Source organism: Palaemon carinicauda, chromosome 1 (assembly GCF_036898095.1).
Source record: "Palaemon carinicauda isolate YSFRI2023 chromosome 1, ASM3689809v2, whole genome shotgun sequence".
NCBI lineage: Eukaryota > Metazoa > Arthropoda > Malacostraca > Decapoda > Palaemonidae > Palaemon > Palaemon carinicauda.
This window is the reverse complement of record NC_090725.1, coordinates 119167568-119187134: the sequence shown is the minus strand read 5'-3', so window position 1 is coordinate 119187134 and position 19567 is coordinate 119167568. Positions and strand designations below refer to the sequence as shown.

Here is a 19567-nt window from a genome sequence, read left to right as displayed (position 1 = left end):
TATTATTATTATTATTATTATTATTATTATTATTATTATTATTATCTTTATTATTATTATTTTTATTACTATTATTATTAGTTAAGCTTATAGTACTCAATATTATTATTATTATTACTAGCTAAGCTACTACCCTAGCTGGAAAAACAAGATGCTATAAGCCCAAGAGCTGTAACAGGGAAAATAGCCCAGTGAAGAAGAAAATAAGGAAATAAATAAACGAGAAGAAAAATAAAGAACAATTGAAATAAAATATTTCAAAGACAGTAACAATATCAAAACGGATATTTCATATATAAACTATAAAAAGACTTATGTTAGCCTATTCAACATAAAAACATTTGCTGGAAGTTTGAAATTTGTTCTACCGATTCAACTGCCCGGTTAGGAAGATCATTCCACAACTTGATCACAGCTGAAATAACACTTCTAGAACACTGTAGTATTGAGACTTATGATAGAGAAGGCCTGACTATTAGAATTAACTGCATACCTAGTATTACGAACAGGATGGAACTGTCCGGGAAGATCTGAATGTAGAGGATGATCAGAATTATGAAAAATCTTACGCAACATGCGTAACGAACTAATTGAATGACAGTGCCAGTGATTATTATCTAGATCAGGATTAAGAAATTTAATAGACCGTAAGTTCCTGCGCAACAAATTAAGATGAGAATCAGCAGCTAAAGACCAGGCAGGAGAGCAATACTCGAAACAAGGTAGAACGAAAGAATTAAAAAACTTCTGCAGAACAGATTGATCACTGAAAGTATTAAAAGACTTTCTCCGTGAGAGTTTTTTTTCTTTTGTGAAATTGAAAAGACAGACCTAATGTCTTTTTCAAAAGCAAATTTGCTGTCGAGAAACACACCCAAAATTTTAAGTTATACAGAGTTAAATAAACATCAATGCTGATATCCGAATGATGAGGAGATCTCTATTAAGGGATTCAGCAATCCCAGATCTACACTCAAAGGATGGAATTGATGCAAAGAGTGTAGCATCATCTACATATGTAACAAGCTTGTTTTTTAGGCCAATCCACATGTCATGTGTATATAGTATGAAAAGTAATGGGCCAAAACCACTACCCTGAGGAACACCAGATATCACATTCCTATACTCACCATGATGCCCATCAACAACAACTCTTTGTGATCTATTACTCAAAAATTCAATAATAATAATAAGAAACGACCCACCCACTCCCAACTGTTTGAATTTAAAAACAAGGGTCTCATGAATAACTGGGTCACAGGCAGCACTAAAATCAACGAGAATAAAACGAACTTCCAGACCACAATCAAGAGATTTCTGTACAGCATTGGGGATTGTAAGAAGGGTATCACATGCTCCAAGGTCTTTACGAAAATCAAATTGCAAACTAGGGAACAGATGATTATTTTCAGCAAACCAATTAAGATGTTTTTCCCAAAGACGTTCAAAAACTTTGGATAATATGGGAGTTATGGGAATTGGGTGGTAATCAGTTGGACTTGAGCTACCACAAACATATTTACATAGTGGAATAACATCACCAATTCTCCAACAAGTGCTAAAAGCTCCTCTTCTTGCTAACTTGCTCAGGAAATCTGCAGTCTTTATAACAAAAACAAAGAAAAAATACCATTTGGGTCTACACCTCCATAAGCATCAAGGTCCTCCAAGGGAGCTTCAGGAAAACAGGAATGAGGAAGATCAAGTTCCTCATTACTCTGCTTACTGTCAAACACACCAGCCAAAAGGGGTTGCCTTTCCTTTGGACAGTGAGTGGCACAGCCATCTGGTTTAAGTAAAGGGGAACTGCTGCATTTACACCAAAGAGTGCAGATCAAGTGTAGTCCATCACTTATGTTACTGGGTTGTATTAGAAAGGGCTTCTTTTATTGTTAAATTGTATTCCTTTTCTGTTGAAGCATAAACTCTCTGAGCCAAAGCTCTAAGCTGAGTATAGTTATTACAAGTCAAATCTGATCTGTTACCCTTCCAGAGATGATAGGCCTCGTGCTTCTCCAAATAAGCATGTCTACAATCACCAATTAGCCATGGTTTGTCCTTCACTTGGTACCTTAGCACACGAAAGGGATACGCCTACCAATTATGTTGACTAGATTCTCATTCAAAGGGACAACAGGATCAACACTACTGTACAATTGTGACAATTTCATGCTCAAAAGATCACTCAAAATCTCATTCCAGTCTGCTTGAGATTTCATATAAATCTTACATAAGTATGATGCATCAGGGACAGGCTAATCAGTCTTCACTATAAATGAAATCAAGGCATGATCAGATGTCCCAACTGGTGAACCAACCCTACTTGCTATAACGCCAGGGGAGTCGGTGTATACGAGGTCCAAGCAGTTACCAGAACTGTGAGTAGCTTCACTTATGATTTCTCACAGCCTGATTCAGAGGTAGTCTAAAGCTCTTAAGTCATGGTGATCGGTAGGAGAAACAGAATCTAACTCTACCTTACTGACTGTTCCACTTTTCTATTGGTGTTTTTGATTGATTTGATTTGTCAGTTAAAGTAACCGAAGAAGTAACATTAGTTTTCTTTGTAAGTTTGTGAATAAACGTGTTGTGTTTTTTCGTGTTTCTTTTTATATTTATTTCCCATGTTTCAATGTTGGTTCTTGTTGACATTTATTTTACTTATCAAAAGAACCTATTCATGACAGCCCCCCCCCCCCCTCCTTTTTTGATGCATCTGAAAAGAGCATCAGTTTCACGGGAACAAGAAGATTGACCCCTTTTGGATCTGCCAGCCAACATCTGAGGTCCGACCATTCTTCTTGTCCTATGCAGACTATGCAGGTGCCACAGGAGGGATTTCATCCTGAGGCAACTGTTGGGAACTAGTTGGGCCAGAGAGGAGAGTTGACCGAGCAGGCAAAGCCAGCTCTGCACCAGGAGATCTTCTCGCCCACGGAAGGTTTGGCTACCTCCCTCAGCCTCTGAATCCTTTCATTTGATAGGAAAGATTTGAGCCTTATGATGTCTATATGCATGCCCAGGTATACCAGTTCTTGAGAGGGTAGCAGATGAGACTTCTCAAAGTTTACCATGATCCCGAGATCCTGGAAAAACCTTAAAAGCTCGTCTTGGTGGCAAAGAAGGACCGCTTCCGAGTATACCAGAATCAGCCAGTCGTCCAAGTATTAGACAAATGCCGACTCTGTGAGCCCAAAATGACACTAGGGCGATCACTCGTGAAGACCTGGGGTGCTGTGGAAAGACCGAAACACAACATCTTGAACTGGTAATGCTTTTGGTATAGCATGAATCTGAGATACTTCCTGAATGAGGGATGAATTGGGATCTGGAAGTATGCGTCGTTCAAATCTAGAGTGTGCATGAAGTCCTGCAGTCTCATTGCTTGTTTGACCGGGCCGGCTGTCTCCATTCTGAACAGGGTCTGTTCAACAAACCTGCTCAGAGCTGAGAGGTCAATGACTAGTCCCTAGCCTCCAGATGCTTTTTTTTTTCACAAGAAAGAATCGCCTGGGGACCTGTTGAGGACGTCTTGGAGAGTGCCCTTCTGCAACATGGTCTGGACTTCTGCCCGCAGGGCAAACTCCTGTGAGGATGCCTTCGCATACGAGTTCGATGGAAGAGACACTCGAGTCAGTGGAAGGAGAGAGAGTGTAAACGGGATACGATACCCTGAATGAATCATCTCGATTGTCTAGAGTTCAGCCCCGCAATGAAGCCACCTCTGCCAGCGGCTCTGCAAGCATTCCCCCACATGTGGTCATGTGGGAGGATTGCCCATCCTAGTGGGATCGGCCTCGGCCTGATCCCCTCTCTCCTTTACCACCACAAAAGGACTTCTTGCCTCGAAATGCCTGTTTAGACACCTTTTGACCCTACTGTTTTGGGACTCTAGCCCTTTTTGCCTGCAGTTTTGGAGATGGTTTCGTCTGTGGCTGAGAAGTGTTAGGCCTGGCTGTCAAGACCTTCTGGATGAGGGAGTCCTGGCTGGACTTCCTCCACTTTTCTGCTACCCTCACAATGTCCTCGGGATTGTAAAGAGAGCTACCATCGAAAGGAGCGTTCCTAAGTCTCGCTACATAGGCCTGAGGGAGATTCCTATGGAATCTTCTTATGATAGCATCTCTTCTCTTCAAGATGAAGTTGGCCCAGAGGTTCACCACTTGATGTGAGAGGTATTCGATGGAACGAGTACCAGACAAAAGGAAAGTATCCATGGACTTTCTGGTGGACTCCTGAGACCAGTCCTGGGACCGGATCAGTTGTCCTAAAGAATCCAACCAGAAGTCGACCCACAGAGTAGCCTCCATGGCGTATTTAGCAACTTTCTCCTGGTTGAGTATCTCAGAGGCCGAGAATGAGACAGGCAGTCCCGTTCGCTTCTCGAAAGGCATACCCCTCGAGATTGCCTCTATGAAGTGGTCGAGAGGCAGAGTAGGGGGGAGACTCTCCGAGGATTTTGTAGTACCTCCTCCAAAACACATATGGAAGAGGGAGGAGCTTGGAGGAGGAACTGGCACGGAGGGAAGAAGACCCGTTGCCTGGGACACTACCTTCTGTTTGGCACTCCTCAACCCCTTTGATCAGGGCAAAGCTGCACTGGACTTCAGGGGTCTATCATAAAACTGGTCCAAGACCATATCCTTACCATCAAGAGGGACTGCCGATGGATCTGGCAGTCCACTGATGGAGCAAATGCAGGATAGCACCTTACAGAAGGCATGTTCGGACTCCTTCCGTTCATCCTCCGTTAGCCTAGGGTTAGCGGCAGCTGGCAAAGCGAGCGTTGACCTCGAGATTGCTTTGCCCTTCCACTTCCGAGCTCTCACCCATAGGATCCCGCAGTAGTTCCAAGTCATCGTCAGGATAAGCCGGGAACAGGACAACTGTCGTGGATATGCTTACTTCCCTTTGCCTCTCAGGCAGAGGTGGGGGAAGTCTGGCCAAGGATTTTGGGATAGTAAACAAATGCTTGGGTTCCCTGCGCTGAGGCAGAAGTTCCTCCATCAGCGAAGGCCTTACAGGCTCAGCTGGTCTCAGGAAGGATGGAAATCCGCAAAAGGAGGAGCTACATCACACTGGGTTGGAGGGCGTGCCTCCTTATGCACTATCTTGACCAAGGAGGTCCTATAGCAAATTGCCCCCTCCTCCTTGGAGGGAGAAGGACGAATCCTCTTCCTCTTCCCTTACAGTTTGGCCAGTGGGACCTTGAACTGCAAGGGGTTACCCTGTTGTTCTAGCGCGCTCTCTTCTGAAGGTTTGTTGCGAGGAGAGATGGGCTTCTCCTTCCGGGGCAGAGTCCTGAGAACTCCTAATGGGTCAGATGGAGGAGAGGCACCCGGAATGAGTCAAATAATGCTCGCAACCATGGTGGGTCGTGGGCTCCCGATGAGCTGGGAGGGAGGTCCTTAGGACAGCACGGATCCCTTGGCTTAGAAAGCTCCGAAGGATTCTTAGCCCCCTTACATGTAGATGGCTTACCTGTAGGCAAGCTCAGCACAGGCCTCTCCTTTGGTAGAGCGTCTGGGCGCTGTCTCTGGGATGGTGGAGGCCCACGAGACTGGAGAGGCTGGTTTAAAATCTCTTCTAAGGGTAGTTTACCTTGGGGTGGGAAACCTTTTGCAACCAGAAATGGCGAGGAAATTTTGTCCGTGGATGAAGCAACCATTGGGGCGAGGTGAGACGGGTTCCACGAGGAAGGAAAATTGCGAGAACCATCTCTGTCGTGTGACACTGCTATGTTACGCGACATTGCTCCATCATGAGTTGCTACCCATTCGTGCGATGCTAGTGTGTTGCGAGCGCAACACGTGACTGAGCTGAAGCAAGAGTAGACAACCCAGAGGGAGGAGCTACCATGGATCGTGACTCCAGGTCATGTGACCCATGGGAATCGTCCCTGAGGAACCGCGCCATCGAATCCTGGAGGAGGATGGAAACCTTCAGGAAGCATGCTGCGAGAGCCTGAAGGCTCAACGTAGCGTCAGTCATGAGAGCCCGAAGGCTCCTTTAGACGAGAGTCCGAAAACAATCTGTCATGAGAGTAAGATTCAACCTGATGAGGGTCACAAAAGCCGACAGGCTCCCCATACCCCAGCGAGCCCGAAGGATTCACGTGATGGGAAGGAGGAGACTCCCTGCTACGAGAACCCAAAGGTTCAGCGTAGCATCCGGAATGAGAGCCGGCGGCTCAGCGTAACCGGGGTTGCGAGACCTCGAAGGATCAAAGGAATGGGAAACCAAATTTTCCATGACACGAGAGCCCGAGGGCTCAACGTGATGAGAGGCACAAGAGACTAGGGGCTCAATGTAACCAGGGTTGCAAGAACCTGAAGGGTCAGCACAATAGGAAACCAAGGTTTCCCTATCACGAGAGCTCGAGGGCTCAATGTGACAAGAGGCATGAGAGCCCAAAATCTTCCTGTCACAAGAACCCAGGATCAAAGGAATGGGAAACCAAATTTTCCATGACACGAGAGCCCGAGGCCTCAACGTGATGAGAGGCACAAGAGACTAGGGGCTCAATGTAACCAGGGTTGCAAGAACCTGAAGGGTCAGCACAATAGGAAACCAAGGTTTCCCTATCACGAGAGCTCGAGGGCTCAATGTGACAAGAGTCATGAGAGCCCAAAACCTCCCTGTCACGAGAACCCAAAGGTTCAACGTGACATATGGCATGAAAACCCGAAGGCTCAGCATAACCACTGTTATGAGAGCCTGAGGGCTCAACGTAACCGGAACCTGTAGGTTCCAAGTCGCGAGAACCCAAAGGTTCCAAGTCACAGGAACCTGAAGGTTCAGTGCGACGGAGGACTGAATGTCTCCCAGAGTCACGAAAAACCGAAGGTTCAACATGACAAGAGCCGGGAGGCTCGCGATAATGCCAGCCAAAAGGGTGATCGTCACAAGACCACAAAGGGTCAACATGAGCAGAGCTCACAGGCTCAAAACAGACTTCTAAAAATCAACCATACTAAAATAAAATAAAATAAGGTGAAAAATTACTGGGTTTTCTAGTGACACTGTAATACTTTGTAAACTTTCATGCTAACCAGCCCCTTAAAGGTGTCAACAAGAAATGATGACACCTTAACTATGCATGGTCCTGGGCTGTTATCAGATATCAATAGTGGCCATCCAATATTCCCTTGAGCTTGAAATGTAAAAATTCAGTGAGCACTCAAAGCTTAATTGAAAAAATTCATACAATCTCTTTGTCGATCATTTACGGGCTTCAAGGATGAACGGTGACAGCAGGAAACGTGTAATGAGATAAGGGGTGTCAACAGTGTTAAGTTGATATTTGCAACAGAGATTTATTCATTTCCAATTGAATCATCGTCAGACCTCATAATACAGTCAACCAGTCTTTCTGTTCCATGGACGATGATCTTGAATGTCTTATTTGTCCTCTCCAGCACACTATACGGCCCCTTGTGCAGACGTGAGAGTGGGGGGCGGTGACCACCTTGTCTGACAAAGACGTAAGGGCGGGTGTCCAGTGAGGCCGGCCTGAAACATTTCGTCCTGTCCGTGTACGTTTTGTGGCACGGCGTGAATTTTCCTGCCCTTGCATGCAGCCAGGCGAGGCTGACGTTTTTGGTGTCTGGATTGGAAGGGAAAAACTCTCCAGGAACCATGAGCGTCTCCCCATAGACTTTTTCTGCTGAAGATGCATCGCTGTTTGCTTTCGCAGCCGCTCGAAGGCCGAGGAGGACCCAAGGTAGTATCTTGACCCAATGCTCGGGCTTGCATCGGGCCATTAGGGGCGCTTTCAGGGACCGATGGCTCTTTTCAACCATGCCATTGGCTGCGGGGTTGTAGGCAGTCGTGCTGTACAAGTTGATCCACATCAGGCGGGCGAGGGATGCCCACAGGTCCGAGATGAAGGCGGGCACCCTGTCGGTTGTCATGTCGTCTGGGACCCGGACACGGCTGACCCAGCTTGAGAGAAGGACTGGGCACAGGCGTCCGTTGAGGCTTCGGACATGGGTGTCGATTCCGGCCACCTTGTTGATCGATCGATGATTGAGAGGAGGTATCTGGCCTTGCCTGAGGGTGGCAAGAGCCCCACGACGTTGACATGGATGTATCCGAAACGTCGCTTGGGTTGTGGGAAACTGCCGACTCCTGACTCGGTGTGACAGCCAACCTTGCTGGTCTGACACGGTGTGCATGCATGCACGAATTCGTGTGGGTCCTTCTTTATTCCTGGCCACACGAACTTGTCAGTCATCATCTTGGTGGTGGTCCTTGATGAGGGGTGGGAGAGGCCGTGCATGACGTCAAATACCAGCCTTCGCCTCAATTGTGGGATAAAAGGTAGAGGACGACCTGTGCTGGTATCACAGAACAGAGTGCACCGTTGGGATGAAACTTGATGTCTTCTCACCGAAGGGAGGTCGAGGAGGACCTTGCGTCTACTGTGGAGGGGTCATCCGTCTCCTCCCGGGCGATGTCCTCATAGTCCACTCCGATGTGGATGGAGCTCTTGCAGATCCTCGACAAGGCGTCAGCCACCGGGTTCTTTTTTCCTCGGACGTAGCTGATGGTACAGTCGAACTCGGAGATGGCCACATGATCTCGTTGCTGTCAGGCGGACCATGCATCCCCAGGCTTGGTGAAAGAGTGGACCAGAGGTTGGTGGTCTGCCTGAATTGTGAATGAGGTTCTCAAGAAAGTACTTGAAGTGCCTAATGACGGTGTACACTGCCAGCAGCTCACAGTCGAAGGGGCTGTATCGAGTCTCGGGCGGTTTCAACGTCCTGCTGAAGAAGGCGAGGGGTTGGGGCTCCTTATCAATCAGCTGTTCCAGGACAGCACCGCATGCAACGTTACTGGCGTCCGTAGTTAACCTTACTGTGGCCCCGGGGTCCTGGTAGGCCAGGGTTGTGGCCTTGCAGAGGGCAGTCTTTGTCTGCTCGAATGCTTTTTGTTGAGGAGGACCCCACTGTAGTTTCTTCGGTTTCCCCTTCAGGACGTTAAGGAATGGCGTCATCACACTGGTGATGTTGGGCAGGAACCTCTGGTAGTAGTTAGCCATGTCGATGAACTCTTGCAGGGCTTCACGGAGGTTGGTGCTGAGAACTTGTTTACGGCCTCCACCTTCGATGTCAAAGGGAGTACGCCCCTTTTTGAGTGTTCGTGTCCCAAGAGCTCTAACTTTTCCACCCCAAACCTGCACTTATCGAAGCGTACTACGAAGCCATTCTCCTGCAGTTGCTTCAGAACCGTCCTCACATGTCCCAGGTGGTCCTCCCATGTCTTGGAGAACACAAGGATGTCGTTGACGTAGACAGCGCAGAGGGGCAGGTCCCCCAAGATGCTGTCCATTAGATGCTGGAAGGTCGCCCCGGCGTTTCTCAGGCCGAACGCTGAGTAGGAGAAAACATAGGACCCAAATGAGGTGATGATGGCCGTCTTCGGGATGTCGTTGGGATGCACGGGGATCTGAAAATAAGACTTCAGGAGATCCCTTTTAGAGAAAATAGTGGCCCCGTGGAGGGCTCCGGTGAGATTCTGCGTGTTGGGCAAAGGGTAGTGGTCAGGCATTGTGACCAGATTTAAGCGTCTATAATCACCGCAGGGCCTCCAACTCACGTTGGGTTTCTTAACCATGTGCAGCGGAGAGGCCCACGGGCTGGACGCCTTATTGCAAATTTCCATGCTCTCCATCTCCTGGAAGGCGCGCTTGGCGTCTTGTAGCTTCTGTGGTGGGAGGCATCTAAACCTGCAATGGGTTGGGGGCCCCGTTGTTGAGATATGGTGAAATATCCCAGGCTTGGCGAGGACCCCTTCTAGTTAGCGAAGCTCGGGTTTGAAGACCTCAGGGAATTCCTGCAGCAGGCGGCTGTATTCATGGGGCGTGACTGAACACACACTGGGAAGGCTGGGCCAGCTGGAGAGGTGGTGGAACCGGTATGAATCCTGGTAGACTAGTAGTTTGCGACGCACATCTACCTGCATTCCGTGGTGAGCGAGAAAATCGGCACCCAGGAGGGGCACCTTGACGTCTGCGATCAGGAAAGGCCAGTCATAATCCCGGCCCTTGATGGATATCTTCATTGTCCTCGTTCCGTAACAGGTGATGGGGATGCCATTTGCGGCGACCAGGGCGGCCCTGTCGTCTGCTGGGAGGCCACGGTCATCCTTCGAGGGTGGGAAAGTTGACACTGTAGCACTGGTATCCACCAGGAACCTTTTTCCTGAGTTGACGTCCAGAATGTAGAAGGTTGTAGACGCGGTCCCCCACCTAGTTTTTTGGATGAGTGCACGGCTGGATGCACTTCCGTGCCTCTTTCCCCTAAACTCGGGGGAAATAGCACCATCTGGGAAAGTCAGGACCCTTGTGGTAGTGGTCTTCCCGTTGGTGCCGTTGCTCCTGCTGGGGACTCTGCGGGGAGAGACGAGAGCGGGAGTTCTAGAATCTCCCGCCGTGGACTGCGTTGACCCCCACCTCGTCTGGCTCTGTAGGATAATCTTCAGTCTCCTCTGCAACGGCGTTAACGGAGGCGGTGGCGGCGTATCTGGCAGCCCGGGCTGCCAGGTGAAGTTTCTTGGCCTTCTCAACCAATGATAGCGTGTCCAGGTCCAGGTCCTCCAACTGGTCGCAGATGTTTTGGGGAAGGCGACGGAGGAAGATCTCCCTTGATAGGCTTATCTCCCATTGCTGTCGAGCTCATTCAGCTGGAGGAGGTCCATCAGTTCATCCCAGGCTGCCGAGGGTCAGGTGTCGCCGAGGGGCGTCAACATCAGGTCGAGGGGGCGCTGGGCCCTCAGGGATACCGGGAGGTCGTAGATCTCGGTCAGTTTTTTTTTAGGTCGCTGTACATCATGGGTCCCGGCCTCTGTTTCAGCCAGGGGGAAATCCTTTTCAAAGCATATGGTGTCAACATTACCATCACCATATCTGTTTTTTTATCTCAATGGTAATGTTTGCCAGCCTGAAGTGGGACTCGGCACGCTGGAACCTTACCGTCAATGTGTCCGGTGTGAAGGGAGGCAGCTGCAATTTATGTGCCATCGACATTTGTGTGGCCATTCGAGTTATTATCAAGCCGTGCCCCTCGGTTGCGAGGGGCAAGGTACTGTCTCAAACTCAACTCCTCTCTCCAGAAGGAAAGGGGAGGCATGCCAGAATTCACATACAACCTTTCAATGGGAGATGTTCTGTATCACCAGTGCAGATGCAGAGCCCCATATTGTGAACATCAAGTTTTTCAAATAGAATCTTAGTAGCTGACCCACAAATTTGACATATATAGTCTAACTTGTTCGGATACAAAGATGTAAAGTTTCTCAGCAAAGTTGATTTATTGGCACCCTAATCTAAATGCGACACAACTTTCAAGATGTTTAGTGACTTTTTGACCTGTGAGGGTTCGAGATGACAGACCATAGACGAGTGATGCTTCATTTCCGACATGGGCAAAGTACATTGACCTTTGCGGATGGCAAAGTAGCAAGGTGACTGACTGACCGCGAACAGGTGAAAAATTTGGGGCATTTGTGTTTTGTACAGTTAACATTACAATAAATATGAAAGCCCACGCTTGACATATAATAATGAAATGTGTACAGAAATGAAGGGCAGATGATTCTGCACCGTACTGAATAAATATGTACAGAAAAATATATACAAAGATGATAATATTGCTGCAAGCGTTGTAGGACGTTGTCCTTACAAACCCTTATAGATAGCTCATTTACATGGAGACCAGAGGTAATTTTCTCCTCAAAAATTACCACAAGAAACTTGATATTATCCTCATAAGGCAAAATACCATCATTTAAGAAAAGGGTGGGGATCTCTTCTTTTTTACGAGTACTAGTAGAACGAATAGCTTTGCTCTTCTAAGGAGAGAACATGAATCCCCCGAGAATTTTCCCATGCAGAAGCAGCATTTATAGCAATTTTAAGTTTTCGGCATGCTTGTAGGGCATATGATCCACCACAATAAATTGCAAAATCATCAACAAATGGTGACCCTTGTATGCCAGGAGGTAGGTGACTCATGATACTATTGAAAGTAACAGCAAATAAGGTCATACTCAGTACACTGCCTTGGGGGACACCTTCTTACAAGTAGGATGATGATAGTTCTCACCCTATTGTTACTTTAATTGAGAAGTTTGATCAAAATTCTTCAATGAAAGAAAACATATGTACTCCTATACCCTACGAGGACACTTGGTTCAAAATACCGCCCTTCCAGGTGGTCTCATATGCTTTTTCGAGGTCAAAAAAGACACCCACCACCTGGGTTTGGTTATAAAAGGCATTTGAAATTTCTCTTGATAACATTAGCAATGGGTCTAGCGTCCTTCGGCTCTTCCTAAAACCAAATTGCCTCTTGGATAAAAGTTTTTTTTTTATTTTAGATACCACACAAGTCTATTGTTAATCACTGTCTCAAATAAATTGCATATGCAACTAGTCAAGGCTATAGGCCTATAACTAAATGGCAGTTCTGGGTCTTTACCAGATTTGTGGCCAGGAATTATGATTGAAGAATGCCAGGAATCAGGAGATGTATGAGAAGCCAAGAGACCATTAGGGGTTTCTGATAAAAATTACCTAGTATCCACTGGGAGATGTGTAATCATTTCATATCGGATGACATCCTCACCTGGGGAAGTCAAGGACGAGCTAGAGATAGCATTTTGCATCTCCATACTAAAAGGTAAGTTAAAAGCTTCAGTATTGGAAGAAGCAGGAGGAACAACATATGTTGTTGCTCTAATTTGTTGAAATGCTGAGGAATAATTGTCAGCACTTGATACATGAGCGAAGTGCTTAGCAAGTACCTCTGCTGCATCTTTGGGATTAAATATATATTATTTTCCCTCAATACTGATAAAAATTTGCCTTGAAGTTTCCTAATCATGTCCCATATTTCCTTTGAAGGAGTTTTGGTATTGATATTGGATATATATTTTCTCAAAGATGCTCTCTTTGCTTTTTGAAAAGCTCCTTTTTGTTTAGCACAGGCTCTGAGGTACGCTATTCTATCTGCTTCATAGTTCGTTCTCAGGTATCTTCTAAAGCAAGTTCGGGTCACTTTCCTTGCATTAGCACATTCTTTACTACACCAAGGAACTACAGAGCAATCATGTACACCACATGGTAATGCTAGCATTACCATCAACAATATTTGAAAGGTGTTGATAAGCATGCACTGGAGATGTAAGTCCTCATACTCTCTATTGGTGTGTGCACAGTTCTCTTAAGGCTCTATTGTGGGCATAATTCAACATTATTGCCAAATGGAAAGGTGTTGATAAGCATACACTGGAGATGTAAGTCATCATACTCTCTATTGGTGTGTGCACAGTTCTCTTAAGGCTCTATTGTGGGAATAATTCAACATTATTGCCAAATGGTCAGTGCCATGTATTATTATTATTATTATTATTAGTATTATTATTATTATTATTATTATTAGCTAAGCTACAACCCTAGTTAGAAAATAAGATGCTATAAGCCCAATGGCTCAAACAGGGTAAAATAGCCCAGTGAGGAAGGGAAATAAGGGAATAAATAAACGATATGAGAAATAATGAATAATTAATATATAATATTTAAAAAATACCATCAGCAACATCAAACAGATATTTCATAAATAACTAAAAAAAGAATTATGTCAGCCTGTTCAACATAAAAACTTTTGCTGCAACTTTGAACTTTTGAATTTCTATCGATTCGACTACCCGATTAGGAAGATCATTCGACAACTTGGTTACAGCTGGAATAAAACTTCTAGAATACTGTATAGTATTGAACTTCATGATGGAGATGGCGTTGATTGACTAACCAAAGTTAATCCAATTGAATGGATGAGGAACAGATTGATAAATCGATGGCTAATATAGAGTTGTGGAGAATACATCATACCTAGTTGGAGATCCTTCATTCATTAGTATTAAATCGTTGTTGTTGATTGATTCTTAAACAAGATCACCCCATCTATCACACACATTTCCACCCCCATAAAGTATGCTTTGCATTAAAATCATCCATTAAAATAAAAGGGACCGGGAGCTGGTTAATCAGGTCTTGGAGGTCAGAAAGTCTAAGACTTCTTGGATTCCCAACATGGTCTAAGAGGAAATGTTACAAAGGGGTTCCAGATATAGCGAGCATAAAGTAATTTTTTCCCGATATGTGTTTTAACAGTACATGCCTGTAGTGGTGTATTGTGAGGGATGGTTTCAAATTTTATAGACTTGTGAATAACAAACCTGTGCCAGCTTGAGCTCTTGCAGCTTGCAAAAGAGGGGATCTACAAAAATGATACAATTGAGTCCAGGGTTAAATGGTTTGTCACTGATCTTGGTTTCCTGTAGACAAATTATCTTTGCATCCGAGTATATAGTTAAAGATTTTATTTGATCAATACTTGTATTTAGACTTCTGCAGTTCCACTGAATCATGGACATTATCTTTTATTATAATTTTTCTTTGTCTCATATTTCTTTTGGGACTTTTCAAATGAAGCCAGGTAAGGCCTAGAAATGGAAGGTTTTTATAATGGCACCACTCTTCTCTCTTTTTCTGTAATCTTTGTATAAGTCAGAATTAAGATCATGAGCGGGAAGGCACTTATTGGGTGTAGATGAAGGTGAGGACAAAGAGGACCTTTTCCTCTTTGGAAGCTCTTGTTTTCCAATCTCCACTAAGACAGGTCGAGATTCTGCCGCAGACAAAACTTTTGAGGTGGAGAGAGCCATATTGACTTCCTTGGAGGATTATGATTGAACTTCAACAGGTCAAGTACTTGACCCAGAAGGCTGGGCTACCATCTCTACACGAGATGCATCTGATGGAAATAGTACTTTTTAAGTGTTGGAGGCCATCTTGACCTCTTTGGAGGTTTGTGCTCTAGCTTTAACAGGTCAAGCACTTGACCCAGAGGGCTGGGCCACTACCATTAAGGGAGATGTACCTGACGGGGCAGGTGCTACCACTGTTGCCCCTGTGGTAATAAGGGGTAGTGGATTATTACTTTTTGGTGGCACCTTAGTAGCTTGAGCAAAATTAAGTTGCCAATTAAGTGAATTTTTTTGCATGGCCTACACTAATATGTTCAGCATTTGCTTTCAAGATGGCAGCCTTATCTTTCTTGTATTATCTACAACTCTTATTGTTTGATTAATGATGTTCTTTTCAGTTTGCCCAAGTTGTATCTCTGTTGCATTGGCTATGTTTTAACGAAAAACAGCTAGTACAGACCTTATTATTACAGTACTGGGATGGGTGACCATATTTGAAACAATTGAAGCATTGTAAAAAGGCCTAGGTTTATATTCTCGAACACGTACTCTTTCATTCTCAATACATACATGATCAGGTACTACAGGGGTTTCAAATGTTAAAACAATCATGTTTGTTTTGGGGATCTTACTTACTTTCCAAACATTAGAAGGGCACATGTCCAGAATTTCGGGTTCTGAAAAATCATATAGGTCACTATCGAAAACTAGTCATTCACCATAACTGAAGCTCATGTGTGGTTTAATATATTTAATAGGATGTCTTCAATTTTGACTGTCTGACTTAGCATTGATCAAAACAGATTGCTTACCGTATCTACTAATATCCTTACTTTTAATTAAACACACTTTTTCTTTGTATAAATTTACTCATCCTGTAATAGCTATGATTATCAATCTTCCCAGATACAATGATCCATGTTGAAGGCTTGAGACTTTTTACTTATGAAAATCTATGCTCTGTTACGTTTTCTATGCAATCTTCAGGGTTATAAGCATCCAGGTTTCTTGGTAGGCCTACTTCATCACATAGAGCCTCAGAAATCATACAATTATAAATTCTTATGTTCTCATTTTTTTTTGTGCTTCTAAAGCAATCTCAAAACTTGAAAAAACACCAAGGCTTCCCAAAAACCTTTAATAATATCAAGGTACAGTAAAATTTCCTATAAAAGGCTTCATGAATTGTATCAGTTACAATCAATTGGAATGTTTTCTAAATTGAGTATTTTCCAATTTTTACTTGGATCTGGTAATAAGCCAGAACCAAAGAGTAAAGTATTACTCTTGTCCTTATCACAAGAAAAATTTTCTGCCAGTGCCGATGAATTGTTTGTAATAATACTAGGCAAAGAAGTAGTGTTTGAGGAATCCTTTACGTTGCCGAGGTTGTGAACAGAATTTTTCTTATTTACACAGAGGTCGTCAACGGGGTCTGGGGTTTGCCACCTGATCCAGGGGGTACGTGGAATATTAACTCATTAATTTTTTTTTTTGGGGGGAAGAGGCATTACGAGAGAGAGAGAGAGAGAGAGAGAGAGAGAGAGAGAGAGAGAGAGAGAGAGAGAGAGAGAGAGAGAGAGAGAACTAATAAACAGGGTTGAAGCTTCTAAAGGAAACAATATACACAAATTTATTCGAGTTGACCAAAATTCAATGAATCTTTTTTATTAACATACGGTATATTTTCCCAACATTTAAATTAAAGAGGTGACACACTAACGTAACAAAAACATATCTAATCAAATTAATGAACGAGCAGTCTACTTGAATAGTGCTTGATAATTTTTACAATGCTGTATTAGCCTTACAAGCAAACCCCCCCCCCCTCACCACCACCAAAGCAGTGGAATCTCTTCATGTTTGAAAGATTAAACAACAAGGAAAAGAGAAGTGGATCTTCCTCTTCTATTTTACCTTTAACTGGGGGTGTTATACATCGACGTTGAAAATATAAAAAGGATCAGAACACAAATAATGTGCAAATGTCATGTAAAACATTACTAGTAAACATTCAATCTTAGTGCTTTACCCTAATTCAACCTAGGACGAAGTGCCCGAACTATCTGTATCACTGAATGGCGCAATGATAGAGATGTTACAAAACAATGCTTTTGTTGTCTATTTACAATCACGGTAAGGAGGAAGATATCAGGCAACTTGGTTTCTCACATTAAAAAAAAAATAAATAAATAAATAAAAAATAAATAAATTAATTAAAAAATAAATAAATAAATAAAAAGTTGTGTTCTATCAGTTTTCGTGTTGATAAAATATGTTGCAAAGATTTTTATATCTTAGCACTTGCTTAGGAAATACTTTCAAAATTGAAACGAAGTTTTTGTAAACTTAGATACACAGTCAGCATTTGTTGCTCTATAAATCTAAAATTTCTATGATATGGTTACGGCTGGTAAGTGGCGTTGGTTGTGACTCGCATTTCATTTATTATTCTAAACCAAATAGCTAAATTATTTAGCTATTTGGTAGGTGCCCTGGCAATTTATCTCCATCTAGTTTTGGGTATATAGACACCACATCTAATATGAGCTTGCTAATTTGGTACATATGCTCACTGTCATTTAACCATAAATGAATTGTCTTTACTCACAATGTCCACAAAACCAAAATAACTTACTAAAAGTAATTGGAATAAAGTACTCACCAAAACTATATACATTGCCTAGGGCAAGATGGATCAAGATTCCACCAATTGCAGAAGCTATCCCCTTTAGAGTATGCTTGGAAATATTTAGCATCATTATATCTTGAAATAAATTAATGGTGACCTTTAAGTAGGGAATTCGATATTAAAGATTAATCACATCTATATTTCAGTATTTGAAACACTGTATACTGTGAGCATCAGTGTTAACATTTTTCTTCTGCTCTATATCATACGAAAATCCAAATCAGGTGCTGATAATAAATATCACAATACCACTTTAGATGGTGATAAAATCAGCAGACGACCAATAGGAGGAAGGTTACAGGACTGAGATATCACAGTCAAGATAATGCCTTTAATCAATAACTGTACCAGTTATGCATGAATGATATAATCGCATGTAACACACAATAGGATAAAAATGATTAATGAAAGATAATCCCAGCCTAGATAAGGTACTGAATATTGCTTGTTCATTTTATGCAATTCAATATTAACACAGATTCATTCACAGCCTATAATAAACAATAGATGCATATTTTGCAGGAATATCAGAATCAACCCCCCCCCCACCCACCAAAAAAAAAAAAAAAAAAAATGCAGAACAAATTTGATTATGCGATCGGGTTATTTGAGGATTATACACTGATCCTTCACATTTTTCTTGGTCACCCCAGTTTCAGCCATTGACTCACGAAAATACATTTCAATATGAAGAGTAGCACAATAAATAATTAAATATACAATCTGAATATGAGTGAAGAAATTTTGAAATTTTCAAACTTAAAAAGAAATTTTGATATAGGATCTTGAAGACGAAAACAATATTCTACAAGATCACAAGACCCAATGCAGACGAATTCACTCCTTTAGTCTTCATAGTATGCCAATACTTTATATTCCTCCGAATATAAAGTATATAAAACTGCGCTTGCGATATTCCTACATTCTATGTATCCTCTTGGAGCTACTTTCTTCCCCATTGTCTGATGGGTTTTTGCTGACGTGTTGTGGTTCCACTCTACAGGCTATTCCAACGAAATACATGCATGATCCCACTGCTGAGGTCGAAATCGGATTCCATTTCAATATGAAGAGTAGCACAATAAATAATTAAATATACAATCTGAATATGAGTGAAGAAATTTTGAAATTTTCAAACTTAAAAAGAAATTTTGATATAGGATCTTGGAGACGAAAACAATATTCTACAAGATCACAAGACCCAATGCAGACGAATTCACTCCTTTAGTCTTCATAGTATGCCAATACTTTATATTCCTCCGAATATAAAGTATATAAAACTGCGCTTGCGATATTCCTACATTCTATGTATCCTCTTGGAGCTACTTTCTTCCCCATTGTCTGATGGGTTTTTGCTGACGTTGTTGTGGTTCCACTCTACAGGCTATTCCAACGAAATACATGCATGATCCCACTGCTGAGGTCGAAATCGGATTCCATCCTTAGTGATCAGACCAGGTACCCAACTATATATATATATATATATATATATATATATATATATATATATATATATATATATATATATATATATATAAATTTATATATATATATATATATATACATATATATATACATATATATATATATATATATATATGTATATATATATATATATATATATATATATATATATATATATATACATATCTAATTCCATGATTATTTTCTTTCCCACCATCTTCCTACATTACGGGGGCAGTTGCCTGATGCGCCCTAATAGCATCAGGAATGGTTAATGATTTGGCACATAGTTTCTGAGTTTGCAAGCCCTTGCTGTCATTAACCACAGTTATTGGCGGTGAGAGTAATCTTTAATTAAACAGCCCAACTGCAAGGCAGCAGTTTTCCTAGTTATTGGCAATGGGCATACCCTTTTACTAAAAAGAAAGACTGCAAGGCAGCAGCTTCCCTTTTAGTCAGTTCCACAACATGCATGACGTACAATGATAGTGTGTATATATATATATATATATATATATATATATATATATATATATATATATATATATATAAACAGTATATATATAAACAATATATATATATATATAAACAGTATATATACACACATACAGTACTATATATATATATACACACACACAC

At 42.7% G+C, this 19567-nt stretch overlaps 1 protein-coding gene across 2 annotated transcripts in view; it reads right to left on the bottom strand.

Annotated features, from left to right (window-relative positions):
* LOC137651206 (uncharacterized MFS-type transporter YhjX-like) overlaps positions 1–19567 on the bottom strand; it is a 184715-nt gene that overhangs the window by 101948 nt on the left and 63200 nt on the right. The window contains exon 1 of one of the 2 annotated variants that reach the window (XM_068384383.1): positions 17438–17656. The exons of the other annotated variant lie outside the window; for it this stretch is intronic. Coding sequence (XP_068240484.1) covers positions 17438–17534 — 97 coding nt within the window. The 5' untranslated portion in view covers positions 17535–17656. Of the gene's footprint in view, positions 1–17437; positions 17657–19567 lie in introns of those variants that run through there. 2 annotated transcript variants of the gene reach the window in all.